This window comes from Peromyscus leucopus, chromosome 16_21 (genome assembly GCF_004664715.2).
Source record: "Peromyscus leucopus breed LL Stock chromosome 16_21, UCI_PerLeu_2.1, whole genome shotgun sequence".
NCBI classification, from domain to species: Eukaryota; Metazoa; Chordata; class Mammalia; order Rodentia; family Cricetidae; genus Peromyscus; species Peromyscus leucopus.
The window spans coordinates 41,664,174-41,679,682 of NC_051084.1; the positions used below are offsets into that span (position 1 = coordinate 41,664,174).

At 46.3% G+C, this 15,509-nt stretch overlaps 1 protein-coding gene across 4 annotated transcripts in view; it reads left to right on the top strand.

Annotated features, from left to right (window-relative positions):
* The first annotated feature begins 2,056 nt into the window (after positions 1–2,056).
* The window catches only part of Il1r2 (interleukin 1 receptor type 2), a 37,738-nt gene continuing 24,285 nt past the window's right edge, over positions 2,057–15,509 (top strand). The window contains exon 1 of one of the 4 annotated variants that reach the window (XM_028865841.2): positions 2,057–2,274. In XM_028865841.2, coding sequence (XP_028721674.1) covers positions 2,261–2,274 — 14 coding nt within the window. In that variant the 5' untranslated portion in view covers positions 2,057–2,260. Of the gene's footprint in view, positions 2,275–8,496; positions 8,602–12,187; positions 12,282–15,509 lie in introns of those variants that run through there. The other 3 variants (XM_037199712.1, XM_037199710.1, XM_037199711.1) reach the window with 3 other exon arrangements.

Sequence of the window (15,509 nt, forward strand, 5' to 3'; positions counted from 1 at the left end):
AGGCAAGACTGTGGGGGTATTTTCTTGATGAGTGATTGATGTGGGCGGGCCCAGACCATTGTGGGCTGTGCCACCTCTGGGCGGGAGGTACTAGATAGTATAAGAAAGCAGGCTGAGCAAGCCGTGGGGAGCAAGCTCTCCGGCCTGTTTCAGTTCCTGCTTTTAGGTTCCTGCCCTGACTTCCCTTGGTAATGGATTGTGACGACCTGAGAATGATGTGATGAAATAACCCTTTCCCCTCCAAGTTGCTTTTGGTTATGGGGTTTTATTGCAACAATAGAAACCCTAACTAAGACACCTCGTATGATACTATGTATGTGAGTAAATTAATATAGTTAAGTCAAACATGGCCCCCACAAAGGCCTGGATCTCAGTTTGCTCTTTTTCAACCAGAGATGAACTTGACTGTCACCAAGTTCCCATCTAGTTCTCACATTTTGTTTTTATTAGATACTAGTTACTCAATCTGAAATTTGAATTCCAGGAATTGCTTTCTTTGCTGTCCAAAGGCTGTAAGTTTTAACTTGGCCTTGAGACTTTAAAAAATATTTCATTTCATTTTTTTTGAAGTTACATGTATGTGTATCTGTGTGGGGTTAAGCACATTGGAATGCAGTGTCCTCCATGGCAAGAAGAGGGAGTTGGATCCCTTGGAGATGGAGTTACAGGCAGCTGTGAGCCACTTTGACACGGGTATTGGGAACTGAACTTGGGACTTCTACAAGAACTGTATGTACTCTTTACTGCTGAGCCATCCCTCCAGCCCTGGCCTTGAGACTCTTGTTGAGAGTATGGAAGTCTTAACGCTTTTCTTTAAATGCTTTTGAACCTATTTTTCACCTGTAGGGATATGATGAGCTGATATAAACAAGGTAGAAAATATCATCAGGGCCAACAGCATGGGTTGTTTTTGTTTTTTTCCATCATTGATATTGTTTGTGATTATTATTTGCAGTGCTGGGTTTTAAAGTACATTTTGTAAAGCCTTATTTTCTACCCTCCAATGGGGGGCCTCTCAATGCACCTACCTCAATGCTGTATGACATTGTCCAGCATCTATACAGCAGGGCTAAGGGGCTGTTGGGACTGCAGAGAGCTGGGAGACTAGCAGGGGTCAAGACCTGGTGCCTGTCTTCCGGAAAGGCCAGGGCCAAGGCCCCGCTCTCTCCCACTTGGCTCCCGAACTAGGACCCAGTGGTAGACCATGATGTCTTTGAGATCTTGCTAGGAGTTGGGGATAGATTTGAGGTGTGGTGCTGAGAGACAGATGTGAAGTTGGCCTGCAGCTGCAGTAGGACGCCCCCCTGCCCCTCTCACGGTATGGAGCCAGCTGCCTTGTGAATGAGAGAGAGCCGGCAATGGGATCATTCGGGTCTTTGGGGGAGTTAGTGAGATGTTTCTTTCTTTTGTATACAGTGTTCTGCCTGCATGTCTGCAGGCCAGAAGAGGGCGCCAGATCTCATTACAGATGGTTGTGAGCCACCATGTGGTTGCTGGGAATTGAACTCATGAACTCAGGACCTCTGGAAGAGCAGTCAGTGCTCTTAACCTCTGAGCCATCTCTCCAGCCCGAGATGTTTCTTTAAGAACAGAAACTACTATTAGAGCCATTCCACAAACTAGAAAAAAAAAAAAAAGAATTAGAAAATCAACCTTTTACATCACCTGTCTTTGGGGGAAAAAATCATAGAAGGTAAAAACCAAATCCCCAAAACAAAAAGACAAATTGAAGCCCCTAAAACAATTCCAGAAGCTTAACCATCTTTAGATCCCAGAGAGTTCCTTGTAGGTAGGAGTGGGGACCCTCTCTCCCACTCATTAAAAACTTCCTTTTCTCTGTAATGGGACCATGTTTGGGTTTTAACCAGCATCCGGCTGATGGGGTGAAATCCCATCCACAAAACTGTTTACAAACTGTGGATATACAACCAGAATCACTTGGAAATGTATTCTCAGCTAGAAGTACGTCATTTTAGCCAGTCACATACACACACATACAAAATAGGGAAACTCAGAGTTTCCAAGGCTACTTCCCCATCTGGCAAGCATGTACGCACAAAGTGCCACGAGCCTGAGTGCTCCCCTGTGAGGAGGGAAAAGGTGTGTCCACCGCCACCCATTCAGAGCGAGTGACACAGCCCAGTGAGGAAATCCCAGCAGACAGGAGCGTATAAATCCCTGTGGGGGCTGCGGAGACATCGCTGAAGGTGAAAGTCTGGCCTGGCAGCCTTCCCCAGCCAAGAAGCAGCAAGGTGCAAGAATGCAGAGCTCCAGGTAAGCTTGCAGAGAGGCGGGGAGAGACCAGAAAACAGAACAGCAGCTCCATTTCTTAAAATGGGACCTCAGACCACTCTCTATGCTCCTCCTGACTTTATCTGGGTGACCTTTCTCTCTAGTGAGTGTCTGGACAAGTGTGAAGATCACTTTAAGTGTTGTTTGGTTTTTTTTTTTTCTTCCCCACTTTGATTTCTCTGTTTAAAATAATAGCGGGGGTGGGGTCTAAGGAGAGTCTACAACTCCAGGCAGCAGATAAGCATCTAGAATCCTAGAGTCCTCCTGGAGAAGGTGAATGGGCTGGGCTCTCTCACCTTGGGAGGCTGCACATGTGGGGTAGAGTGCAGAGCCCTTCTTTGGAAGGCTCCTGGGACTTTTCTAGTGTGGAATGTCTGTTTGTTAGTTTTAATGGACCTGAAGCCTTTCAGAAGCTAGAGCTTCCAGGCAGTAGGATTTGCCTAGCACACGAGGGTATTAGATAAATGGTCTCCCCGCCTCTTTTGCTATTTAAAGTCCCCTCTCTTGACTTCCCACTCCCTTTTGGAGCTCCCTTCTCCCTCCACCCCCTTACCCCCCCTCCACTCTGAGCCCCAGTTTATCAGTCCCTGGCCTCAGCCTCAGATTACACAGGGTGATCTTGGCCAGAACTTCTCTCTGGGTAAATAGAGGCAGAGGATTGAGCTGCCCTCCCTGGTCCCATCCAGGGCTCTGCTTGAGGTGAGAGGTTGCCCTCTTCTCTCTGCACTCCGTATCACCTCCCATCAGCCTCACCCTCTTCTAACTCTGCCTTTCCAGGAGGCTGGCTTTCTGGGATCAGTGTCTTGTTCCTACAGGCGTAAGTGCGGAAGAATGCCTTCCCCGGAGGCTCCTCTGAACCTCGCCTGTCTCAATGCATTCTTTTCCTTCTATTAGCTTCTTAGCTTTTCCCAGGAGCTGTAGGTCTGGTAGTGCTCTGTGGATGGACCCTCCCCCATGGGCTGTAGGTTGACCTGTTGCTTCCCCCATCATCATCCTCCAAATCCAACTGTTTGACACCTAGAGCTGTGATCACATCGCCGCGCCCCCCCCCCCCATACTCCAGGAGAGCAGCCAGCCTCTGGTGTCCGCAGAGCTGAAGTACTTACAAGTGGTACTGATGCAGGTGCTTTTTCATGGAGCTTCACTGTGGCAATACCTATGCTCAGCAAGTCCTCAAACTTTGCCTCTATCAGACCTGCCTACGACACAGATTGCTTGGCCCCCACGGACATTCAGATTCAGTAGGTGTGGGGCGGGGCTCAGGGACTTGCATCACAGACTAGAACTGCTTGTATTGGAAGTCCAGTCTGAGGACTATTTTCTTAGGAGATAAGACAAGGTTCATGAGCATCAGTGAGCCTAGGAGGGAGTTATTTAGGGACAAGGACCTCGTGAGATCACTGTTTCCCCTGGGAGTCTTGTAATCACGTGGGTGATCTTTATTCGTGGGAGCCGTTGCAGGGCCTGAGCATCTGCATTCCTCACACGTGTTGCTGGCATGGCTGGACCACACACTCTGAGTAACCGAGCTTTAAAGAATTTGGAAGAGACCTTACTTGAGCGTGAGGAAGGAGTAAATGTAAAGCATTGGGTGGGTCTTGAATGTTCGAGAGGTAATACTCATAGGGATGTTTTACACATGTGTAATAGGCAGAACTGTAGAATGGGGCCCACTGATTCATGCCCTGTATAATCCCCTCTCATTGAGTGAAGCTGGGATGTATAAACAGATGGATGCTCACAGCCATGGCTTGCATCACCTTATATAGTAAGGCTGAAGGACTTTTGTGGGTGCAGTTTGGACTCTTAATCAGCTAAGCAAAAGGAAGAGCAGATTGGTGGGTCCCATGGAAGAGCCTCACTCTTTGTAAGTGGGTCTGGAGGTCAGAGAGAGCTGCATCAGCGTGAGTGGGCTGTTGACCTTGATGAGACACATAAGGCTAGAGACTGGGTGGTTACTGGTTCCCGGCCTTCAGCTGCTAGAAAGGAGGGGCTCAGTATTCCACTCGTAACCATCACGCAGACTTGGAAGAGGACCACAGGCTCAAAACAGGAACATAGCCCAGCTGACCCTCGGCTTTAATCATGAAGGACTTTGAGCAGAGAAACCATCGAAGCTGAGCTTTAGACCTACAGCAGGTGGGGCTAAGGGCGTGGCCGAGGGCGTGGCCATTGGTTTCACAGAAATAGAAAACAAAACTGCGTCCTGGTTTTTCTCTTTGCCTCCTGTATGGACTAATCCAAAGTACAATGCAGTGGTACCTACAACGCCCGATAGCTTGGCGCAGTATCAGTCAGTCTTTGCTCCTGCTGTTTCATCTTCCATCAACTGTACCAGACACTGATGACTCCTCACAGCTGCTCCAGGCCTCCCCAGGTCATTTTCAAATCAGTATTTGCAGAGAACATCTGCTGGATTATTATTGTTTAGACATTTGTCCTCTCTCTGAGTCTCTGAGTCTCCTTCTCTCTGTCTTGGTGTCTCTATCTCTTTCTATCTTTCTGTCTGTCTGTCTCTTTCTGTGTCTCTCTGCCTCCTCTCTCTCTCTCTCTCTCTCTCTCTCTCTTTCTCTCTCTCTCTCTCTCTCTCTCTCTCTCTCTCTCTCTCTCTCTCTCTGTGTGTGTGTGTGTGTGTGTGTATGTAATACCCCACAGGCTTGCTACAGGATATACGGGACATGAAACTTCCTCTTATGTCCTACGGAAGTGGTTTTCAATGTGTAGTCCCTGGACTAGAGGCTTCAGCATCATTTGGGAACTTCCTAGAAACGTAAATCCTTGTGTCTATGAGTAGAGACTCATACCTCCTAAAACATACAAAGTAGGAACAGATGTGTGGATCAGCAGCTGGATTTTAGGCATCTCTTGTCAGGGTGGCCAGCTGCGTCCTGCAGGGAGCTGTTCACAAGAGCTCATGGCCAGAGAGTAGAGGGCACTAGCTGTGAACTGGGTAGGCCTGGAAATCCAAGTGTTCTTACCAGTGATGTACCAGGCCTAACTTCAAGGATGCAGAGAAAAGGAATTATACCAAAGTAAGTAAGTGCCAGCCATTAGTGAACCTGGGTATAGCATATCTACCATGTCCCGTTGCTCAGTTATGTTAGCTGGGAGTTGCTGGGAGGGAAGTCCTGGATTGGATTCTAGACTGCAAGCTTCCTAGGGATGTTCTTACCACCAGGAACATGCTGGTGGTGTTGTGTCCCAGCCGAGAGAAGCCAGAGGGTTCAGTGTGGGAAGGGAACACAGCCCTTGAGCAGAACCAAGAGTGTTCAGGCCCATGGAAAACACAGTGGGTCTGGGATGACTTCTAGTCTAAGACTGCATTTTCTTACAGCAAGGGATTTCCCCACACAGTGTAGATGAAAAGTTCTTAGATTCCGTGTGTGCATGTGTGTGCGTGGGTGGTGTGCATACGTGGATTCCAGGGGTGGGTGGGTGGCATGCATGTGTGCTCACTGTTGACCTTAATTTTTTTTTTTCCTCATAAACATTCATCACACAGGGCTCAGGCTAGCTTCTTTCTTTAGTGCCCTCAGAGGAAAGGACATTTTAGATGTTGTCTTTGGTTACTCTTAGACTATTGGCCATTCTAGGTTGGGCACAATTTCTGGAGAATGGAAAATATTCTTTCAAAGCGTAAGAAGAAAAGTCCTACCTGTCCTGACATTGTGATGGTTCTAGAAGAAAGTATTTCTGCATTATAGAAAAACATTACACTCACAGAAATAATTGCGCTTCCATGTCCCTTTATTTGCTGTTGTGAGAAGAATCTGGTTTGCTTTCTGAGATCCCTTCCCACAGGGGAGGGAAATTCAGCCTGTTATTATGTATCTCTGTCTCAGATGCCTTGCATTCATTCCTCTTGGGCTCATCAGATTCCTTTGAGTAGCTGCTCATTATAGTTTCTCATCTGGTCCCTTCTAGCCTTCTTCAAAGATGCATTCCCAAAGAATGGTAGGGGGAAGTGTGCTTCATGTCCACCTGCTGGCCTGGGGGTACTCACTGGCTTCCTCATAGCTCTGCTTGTATCTGCTTGGTCACAAAGTCCATACTGCTGGGATCCCTGGCTGGCAAAGCCCATAGTCTAATGCCTAAGGCATGTGACAGCCAATGTCCTGGCCAATTTGTCCTCTGTACTCCTCACTGACTCTACCAGTCCTTTGCATTTGGCCACAACTCTGTTTTTCTTTCCTCTGGTTCAGAATGTCCAGGTGATAGTCAGAGTAATTAGTAACTGGTGGGGACCCACCCCAAACAATCTGAATGGATACCGCCACATCTGTTGCTTAACCATGGTGATGCCTGGGAGCATCGGGGAAGCTGGAGCACCAGAGAGTAGAGTTCAGAACCTTGGCAAAGTGGATCTGCTCTGGTTCCTTCTTGGACCGCTCTGTTGCTTCCCAACAACACCCTCATCCAGGTCCATCCCTTTCACCACGGCAGCCCCAGCCCTGCCCAGCCCTTGCTTCTTCACTGGAAGTGCAGGGGAAGGTCTGAACACTGTCCGCCGACCCGGGGAGTGAGATAAGCAGCAGGCAGTCTTGGAGCAGCTTAGCATCCCTTCTGCAGATGTATCCCATCGTTATTGCCTTTTCTCTCTGCTGTTCCCACCCTACTAAGAGCACCTAGCCAGACCCAGGTGGGGTTCCTAGACAGACCCATTTGTAGTGAGCAAGATGTCTTCTGCTTTTGGCTTCTTTAAGAAAAAAAAAAAATCAAAATTCTTTTCTCCTTGGCTTTCGGGTTTCAAACACACATTAGGCCTATCTATCTCTTTCATCTGGTACCTCCCTTTCCCATTTTCCTTGGACCCCAAAAGACCTTTCTCTTCTGTTTGTCTTTCTACTGGGAAGGAGTCTCCTCCATGTCTTATCTACATCTCTCCCTCCTTTCTGAGCAGTGTGTTGTGTTTCTACTCCTGGGGCCGTCTTGGAGAAACATCAGGAATAGCTCTGAAAGTCACACTGTCTTCACTAAAAATATGCCCTGCTCCATCTCACAGAAAAGGGCTTGAACCAGAGTTGAACTGTTCTCTGGGATCCAAGGCCATCACTGAAAACCTTAGCTACTTTATGCTCTCACACCCTCAGGTTCTTGTTGGGACCCAGTAACATGGAGGGCAATGCTGTGTCTGCTCTTCCAGGCCCCAGATGGTCATTTGCTTTGTGGTTTTGTTTTTTTTGTTTTTGTTTTTTTCTCGAGACAGGGTTTCTCTGTGTAGTTTTGTGCCTTTCCTGGAACTAACTCACTTTGGAGATAGAGATCTGCCTGCCTCTGCCTCCCCGAGTGCTGGGATTAAAGGCGTGTGCCGCCGCCGCGCCGCCGCCGCCGCCGCCGCCGCCACCACCACCACCACCCGGCCTTGTTTTTGTTTTTTCAACAACCTTTTCTTGTCCCCCTTTTTTTTTTTTTTTAATAATTTTTTTTTAAGATTTATTTATTTATTATATATACAGCATGTATGACCAGAAGAGGGCACCAGACCTTATTACAGATGAGCCACCATGTGGTTGCTGGGAATTGAACTCAGGACCTCTGGAAGAGCAGTCGGTGCTCTTAACCTCTAAGCCATTTCTCCAGCCCTCTTGTCCCCTTTGTTACCGGGCAGCCATCTGCTATTGTTTGCAGAATATATGTGTGTGTGTGTGTGTGTGTGTGTGTGTGTGTGTGTGTGTGTGTATTCTTCTATCAACCATCTCATTTTCTACCACTAATCAACTCCTCCCTCACCCTCCAGGAGCGCAGACATGTTCAGTGTGTGTTCTATAACACTAACAAACCCTTGCTTTGAGTGAACATTCACCCTTTACTCCATGATAGGCCACACACTTGAGAAAGACAATTCTTCTGTGCTGTGTATTTCATCTGAGTCCCAATAATGGTTATCAGTGAATGAGTGGGCATGTTTGTAGAGTGTAAGATTACCTCACATGGGTTGTACCTCTGAGGAGATTCTAGAGGTTGCTGACAGTTCAGTCAATATCCCTTATACAGGGCCTCCCTGGGGATGGTCAGGCTGCTTCCAAGGTGGCTGGTTTTCTGCAAGGAAACTAGGTGGAAACTGCTCAGCTCTCTCACCTAGCTGCAGAATTCACAGGCAGTGAACTCACTTCTGCTGCATTCTTTTGGCCACACGTGAGTTACTAGCCCGTCCACATTCAAGGGAGGTGAGCTGGACTCCACCTCTTGATGGCAGGCTGATGGTAGCACTACAGAAGACTTACAAGGGATGGCAGACGTGCTCATGGACATCTGGAAGGTCACATATAGAGAGAAAGAATACCGGAGGGGGGCTTCTAAGCTGCCGCTGTGAGTAAATACATGGACTCTTGTGCTGAGAGCCTATGGCTCTTTTAACTATTCCAATCTTTCGGTCCTTGTTCGTTCTGTCTGTTGTATTTTAGATGGATACGTTTTCTGGGTAACTGGTAATTTGAGTGTTTTTGTTGTCCCCTATATTTATGGTAGAGGGATTGGAAGCACACGTTTCATCTGGGGGGTGTTGGGTGTGCTAGGAGCCAGACTTCAATCCCCGATGCCAGCAGAACACCTGGTCACTAGTTACAATTGCCTAGAAGTGGTCCAACAGAGGCAGAACCCCAATGCCTGGAGACCCCCGGAGTCCTGAGCATTGGTTCTGTTCTTTGCTGCCTAAATGGCCTACTGTAGATCAGCTGACTTGGTATACTTTTTCTGATGGAGCCCCTTGACTTTCGTCTTTAGAAATGGAAGTTGTAAGCCTGACTGAGGCCTGTGCTCAGATTCAGATTAACTTTGGATCCTCGGGATTTAAAACTGGAGTGAGGCCCCATTAGCACAGCCTGTGTATTTTAGAGATGAGGAAACTCTGGCCGGGGTTGTGTAATTGACTTTGTGGTTGCCCAAGACTACATAGCTGGTGATGGCAATATGAAGACAGAGACCAGTTCCGATCTCAAATACCTGTGCTTTAGGACTCCATCACTAAGGGGTCACTCTGAAAGAAGGTACCAGAAAGCTTAGCATTCCCAACCAGCTTGATAAATCCATACGCATTTTTCTCTGTGTACTTAAGATCATATTTTTATGTTAAACATACTCTATAATTTGGATGTATGCATTTGGTCTTACTGATCCCATTAGGCCATGCTATATGCATTTCTAGCATGGTAACTGGTATTAGCTCAGTTCTTGACTCTGATGCTGGAAAGTTCCTGGCTATGGAGTGGAACCAAAGCAGGAACCAGGCAGAATGCAGAGGGTGGACTCTGTGAGCTCTCACTCATGTCTGCCAACTGCGTGTCCTTGCCATGTCCCTAGCCCCCGTCAAGCACCAGCTTTTGTAAAATGCCAGTGAGCTCTACCGTGTGTTGAGCGTGTTCTCTTTTCCACCATTGTCTTGAGTTTTTCATGTGACATGTCCGTCATCCTCAAATTTCCACCAGCTTGGGTCCCTTTTACAGATGAGGAGAATGAAGCACCCACATGTGATGTTTCTGGCCCTTGGCCATGCCTCTGGCAAGCTTTGTGTTCCCATTTTCTGTCCCCATATGCTTTTCATTGTGTTTTCTTTTTCCCTTCCTTCCTTCCTTCCTTCCTTCCTTCCTTCCTTCCTTCCTTCCTTCCTTCCTTCTTTCTTTCTTTCTTTCTTTCTTTCTTTCTTTCCTTTTTTAGACAGAGTCTCACTATGTAGTTCTGGCTGTCCTGGAACTCCCTCTGTAGACCAGGCTGTCCTGGAACTCACAGAGATCCACCTACCTAGATCTGCCTCCCTAGTCCTGGGATTAAAGGCACACACCACCACACCTGGCTTCACTGTGTATTCTAAAGAGTCTCACTGAGGTCCAGGATGACCAAGGTGAACAAGCTTTCCATGAACTACTCCAACAGTTCTAGATAGCAAAATCTGACCAATGAATGCCATTTAGACGAAGGCAAATTTGGGCTCTGAACTGACAGAAAAGTTTCAGACTATAGATTTGTCTGGAGATGGAAAATGCCTGTATTTTAAGGGGATAAGCTCGTGATCATCTACAGGTGATCTCAATGGAAGGAGTTTTCTAGGAAGTGTCACCTTCTCCCTAGGCTTCTCCAGGTCACAGTGGTAGAGGGACGCTGGTTAAGGAGTGGTCGGTGTTCATTCTGACATGATCATGCAATCAGAAACAGCACCATCATGCTGCTTGAAGGCAGAATTCCCTTTGTACTGGGGATAAAATTTCTCTTTTCTATGGAGCAGCAATAATTTGTGAACAGCTCATCAAGGGCTCTACTTCCAGCCAGCACACTTGCCAATAAAAGCTGCTGCTATCCTGTCACATATTTATCCTGACTGATACCAAGGATGCTCCCAAACCTTCACTTCTTCACGTTCTGACAGTTCCTCCTGAGGTACTTTTGATGTGAACATTTATTCTCTTACCAATTGTAGAAGGATTTAGATGATGCGCGGGAGACATGTGTGGGCTTTTAGGATTTTGTTTACCACCCTGGATGTTACTAAGTGATGGGTGCTTGAGCCAATAGCTAATCAACTTGATTAATATTCAACACTGCCACCTTGTTCTGTTCTTTTGGTGACTGTTCTGTCTGACTCAGAGGTGGGACAGTTGCCCAAAACCTCTGGGCATCAAAATCAGGATAATGACAAACAAAAGCTTAACCTCCCAGATTAATTCAGTCCTGGCACATTCAAATACTGTATAGGAGGATTTTTTTTAAAAAAAAAAAGCATTTTAATGGATTTTAAAAAAGAATTTTGTGTGTATACTCACCTACGGTTCCACTCAGACCATCTCTACATCTCTCTCCCAGGTCCAAGCCTTCTTTCTTTCTTTCTTTCTTTCTTTCTTTCTTTCTTTCTTTCTTTCTTTCTTTCTTTCTTTCTTTCTTTCTTTCTTCCTTCCTTCCTTCCTTCCTTCCTTCCTTCCTTCCTTCCTTCCTTCCTTCCTTCCTTCCTTCCTTTCTTTCTTTCTTTCTTTCTTTCTTTCTTTCTTTCCCTCTTTCTCTCTTTCCCTCTTTCTTTCTTTCAATTAGTGCATCCTGGATGCATATGGTGTAGAGCCAGCCTCTGGAGCGTGAGAAATCTACCAGGGGCTGCATCTCTAAAGAAAGCTGACCCTCCTTCTCTCAGCAGCCGTTACCTGCCAGTTGCTCATCAGCTGGTAGCGGGGCTTCATGAATCCCTCCTTCATCCACGTTGCAATGTTGACTGGCTTGACAGCTGCCAGTCTTTTGCAGGCAACCCCAGAGGCTAGTGAGTTCATGGGTGCAAAGTTCCTGTCACACCCAGAAGACGCAGTTCAGCCGCAGTCTTCCCTGACCTCGGGCTCTTACGATCTTTCCTTCTTCTCTTTCAAGAAGTTCTCTGAGCCGTTTGAGGAGTGGCTTGATATGGCTGCCCCATTTGGAAATGAACACCCCATCGTGCACTTTGGTGAGCTATCTCCATAGCAACTGCCACCCACTGTGAGAAGAATCTTCTGTGATGGGGGCCGAGAGCTGCCAGTTTGATGCCATGTCTGTGTAGCCAAATAATGACCATAGGTCCTTCCCTAGACCTAATGACTTTCCGGCCATCAGTTCTTTTTACTTATTTCTTCTCAGTCTGTTCAAATGTATTTATTCTTATATGTTCTGAAGTATTTAGAAGTTTGATGATACCTGTAATTTTTAAGTGTATTTTTCTGTATATGGAAGTTTATTGTATACATAGAGGGATAGAGAGAGAGAAAGAGGGAGAGGGGAAAGAAGAGAGAGAGAGAGAGAGAGAGAGAGAGAGAGAGAGAGAGAGAGAGAGAGAGAGAGAGAGAGAGAAACAGTGAGCCTAGGTGAGATATACTCTTAAGTGCCCCACACCAATTTTCATTTCCAGTCTGTGCCTTGTGAAAGTTAGACTGAAAGGTGATGTAATCACCTACATGCTCTTCGGCTGTTTGCAGTGTCCACACACAGAGGTCAGGGAACAAAAACAGCTGGTCAAAGGCACAAGAGCAGTCTCCCAGGCCTGGGTGAGTACCGAGGGAGGACGATGCCTGTCTGCTCAGGGACGGGCCATTTGAGCCTTCTGCTTTACTGTATTCTTTCTCTTTTTGCCTCCTCTCCACACATGCTCCTCATGTTCACATCCCCATTTTCTTAAATGGAATGGGAGGTGTGAAACATGATTATTTATCTAGAAAAAAAAAAGATAGAGATCAAATTATAACTGAGATGCTTGGAATGAGGCACCCTTGAAATTTCCTCCTGGTAACAAGGTCAACTCAGACTCCAGGAGAAAAATCAAGTTGCCTGTGATTTGTGTTTAGAGAAAGTAGGGCATGGGGTGTGTTTGGATGGGAGCCTCAGCAAATGATTTCTTCGCCTCTCGGGGCCTGCCAAGGACTTGCTCTTTCCCACACTACAACAATTTTCGTTCCAGCCTTTTATGAGGTTTTGATTATTGAAAACTGTCACTTCTATGGGCCTGTGGTTTGCTTGTCAGAAGCCACTTCCTGGGGGAAGTCACAGGGAAGCAGTTGTTTTGCTGAAGTCCAGAGAGAGAGAGAGAAGTCAAGATAACCCCTTGGCTCGGGGCGGCCCGGGGCATGGACAGGGGCTAGCAGAGCTCAAGAAGGACAGCACTGGAGGATTTCCTTTCCTTCTGGAAACAGTTATCTTCTTGCTTGACCAGATGGACAACCTGGAGAGAACAGTCAACTCCAAATTCTGTTTGGTTTCCTGTCCAAGGAAGGTACTGGGGTAGAATTCTTGTATTAGTTACTTTTCTTGCTATTGGAACAAAACCAAACCAAACCTAAGAACAATTTAAAGCCAATTATTTTTGACTTCCAGTTCTAGGGGATCTAGTCTATCACGATAGAGAAGACTTGGCAGCTAGGATGCTAAGAGGCAAGCTGGTCACATTGCATCTGCAGTCAGGAAGCAAAGCGTGCATAGGAAGTGAGGCCAGGCCGTAAAAACCTCAAGATCTGCCCCTGTGACCTGCTTCCTCCAGCAAGCACCCACCTCCTGGAGATTCCACAGCCTTCCAACACAGTGTCGCTAGCTGAAGACTCAGTGTTCAGACACACAAACCTGGGACATTTCCCACCTAAACCACACTTCCCTGACTTCACAGCTTCATGGTTCTACGATACATCAGCTACAGACCACGCACGAGTCAATACGACCCGACTTTTGGGTCTCAGAGCAATTTTATTCATGTTATAGACCTCTCTAAAAACCCAAGGAAAGCCTGACTCAGAACAGTGTGAGCCCTGGGGTGGGGACTGCTTTCATCCCAGCAGAGGCAACTCCTGGGATGAAAAAAGTCCCTTTGCAGAATGCTACCATCAGAAAACGTCTGATCTGGAACAAGTTGGTGTCAGAAGGAGGACTGTGGAAACAGCATCCCTCAGGCTACCTTTCAGGGCTCCTTTCCCTGGGTATTTTTTTTTGGTTTTTCGAGACAGGGTTTCTCTGTGTAGCTTTGCGCCTTTTCCTGGATCTTGCTTTGGAGACCAGGCTGGCCTCGAACTCACAGAGATCCGCCTGGCTCTGCCTCCCGAGTGCTGGGATTAAAGGCATGCGCCACCACCGCCCGGCTCCCTGGGTATTTTTAAAAAATAATTTAATAAACTCCAGACAGGTTATTTATCAGGTTTGCCTACACATTATAGAAAGCTTAAGCACATAAAAGAAGGTGGTCTAGGAGTCAACCCTCTTCTCATTGATCCAGTACTTTCCATGAATCCTTTCAACTTGTGGTCCAAGATGGTGGATATATATATATACTGTAGCTACCAGTGGGTGTGAACGCTGAGGACAAAGGGAAGAATGATTAGTGGAGGCTTTGTTAGGGATGTTCTTTTTTTCTAACTGATAATGGTACATGTTTATGGGATACATGGTGTGGCATATATATATATATATATATATATACATATATATATATACACATAGATATTTGTATATATATATAATATAATGAACAATTCTATGCAATTAGCATATTGATCACATAGTATAGCTCTCATCTGAAAACCTCCTGGTTACTTTGGAACGCACAATAAATCTTCATTGACCATAGTCATCTGATTGCGTAATTAGAGTAGTAGCATTTAGTCTTCCTGTCTGCTTCTAACTTAGTACCTGTTGACCAACTATTTCACATCTTTTCTGTCCCTATCCCCATCTCTAGAGACCACTATTCTACCTATAACTTCTATATGATCAACACTTTCAGATTCCACATACAAGGGAGATTTTATCGTAAGTGTCTATGTCGGACTTCTTTTGCTTGACATGATATCCCTTCTACCTATGTTGATGCAAATAGAAGAATGTATACTTAAAAAAAATAACCAAACAGTATTCCATTATATAAATATATGCCAGGCATTCTTTCTTTGTTCGGACATTGAGTTGACTCCAAATCTTGCTTATTGTGAATAAACACGAGTGTCTCTTTGACATATTGATTTCATTTCCTTTGAATAGATGCCTAATAGTGGGGCTGTAAGATTCATAAATATTATTTTAAGGGACCTCCCCAGGAAGACTACACATTTCAATTACATTGGCCCACATTTTCAGGCTACACCCCAGGTAGGATTTCAGTCATAAATATTCCCTGGTCCTTTCCATGGCTGGACACTGTGAGGCCAAGAGGCTTGTAAACACAACACAGCTTCTGACCTGAAAGTTGTTGCCACCACCCATGGAGAACCAGGCAAAGAGCAAGCGCAACAGAGGACATGGATGTTCCCATAATTACCCCTGCTGGTGTGTAACTCTTTCCTGGAGTCCGTGACCTGCTGAGGCCAGTGGAATGTGGGCCAGTGAGAAGGGGCCGGTTCCAAGCACAGCATTGCTGGCTTCTGCCTGCATTGCTCGGCCATTCCTGAGAATGGGTGTTTACTGCTTCAAAGATGCCGAGAGCAACATGGAGCCGATTGGGACTCCGCCTGTGTCTTGGCATCATTGTCAGCCCTGCCTGGGCTTGGCTAGTCAGCATCTCTATGACATAAAGACTTGTGAGTCAGAGCAAATGATCACTTTCTGTCACCAGCATTGGGGATAATCTGCTAAGCTGCCTTGCTATGGCAATGGTTAGCTGGTAGAACCAACAGTTGTGTGGTATAGTGTGAGAAGGGCCATAGGGAGATTAGATGAGCAAATGGTGGACCGTTCTTAGGGGAGGAATGCTTCATGAACTTGTATATGATATTCACTTTTTGTATACTCATTCATTCAAG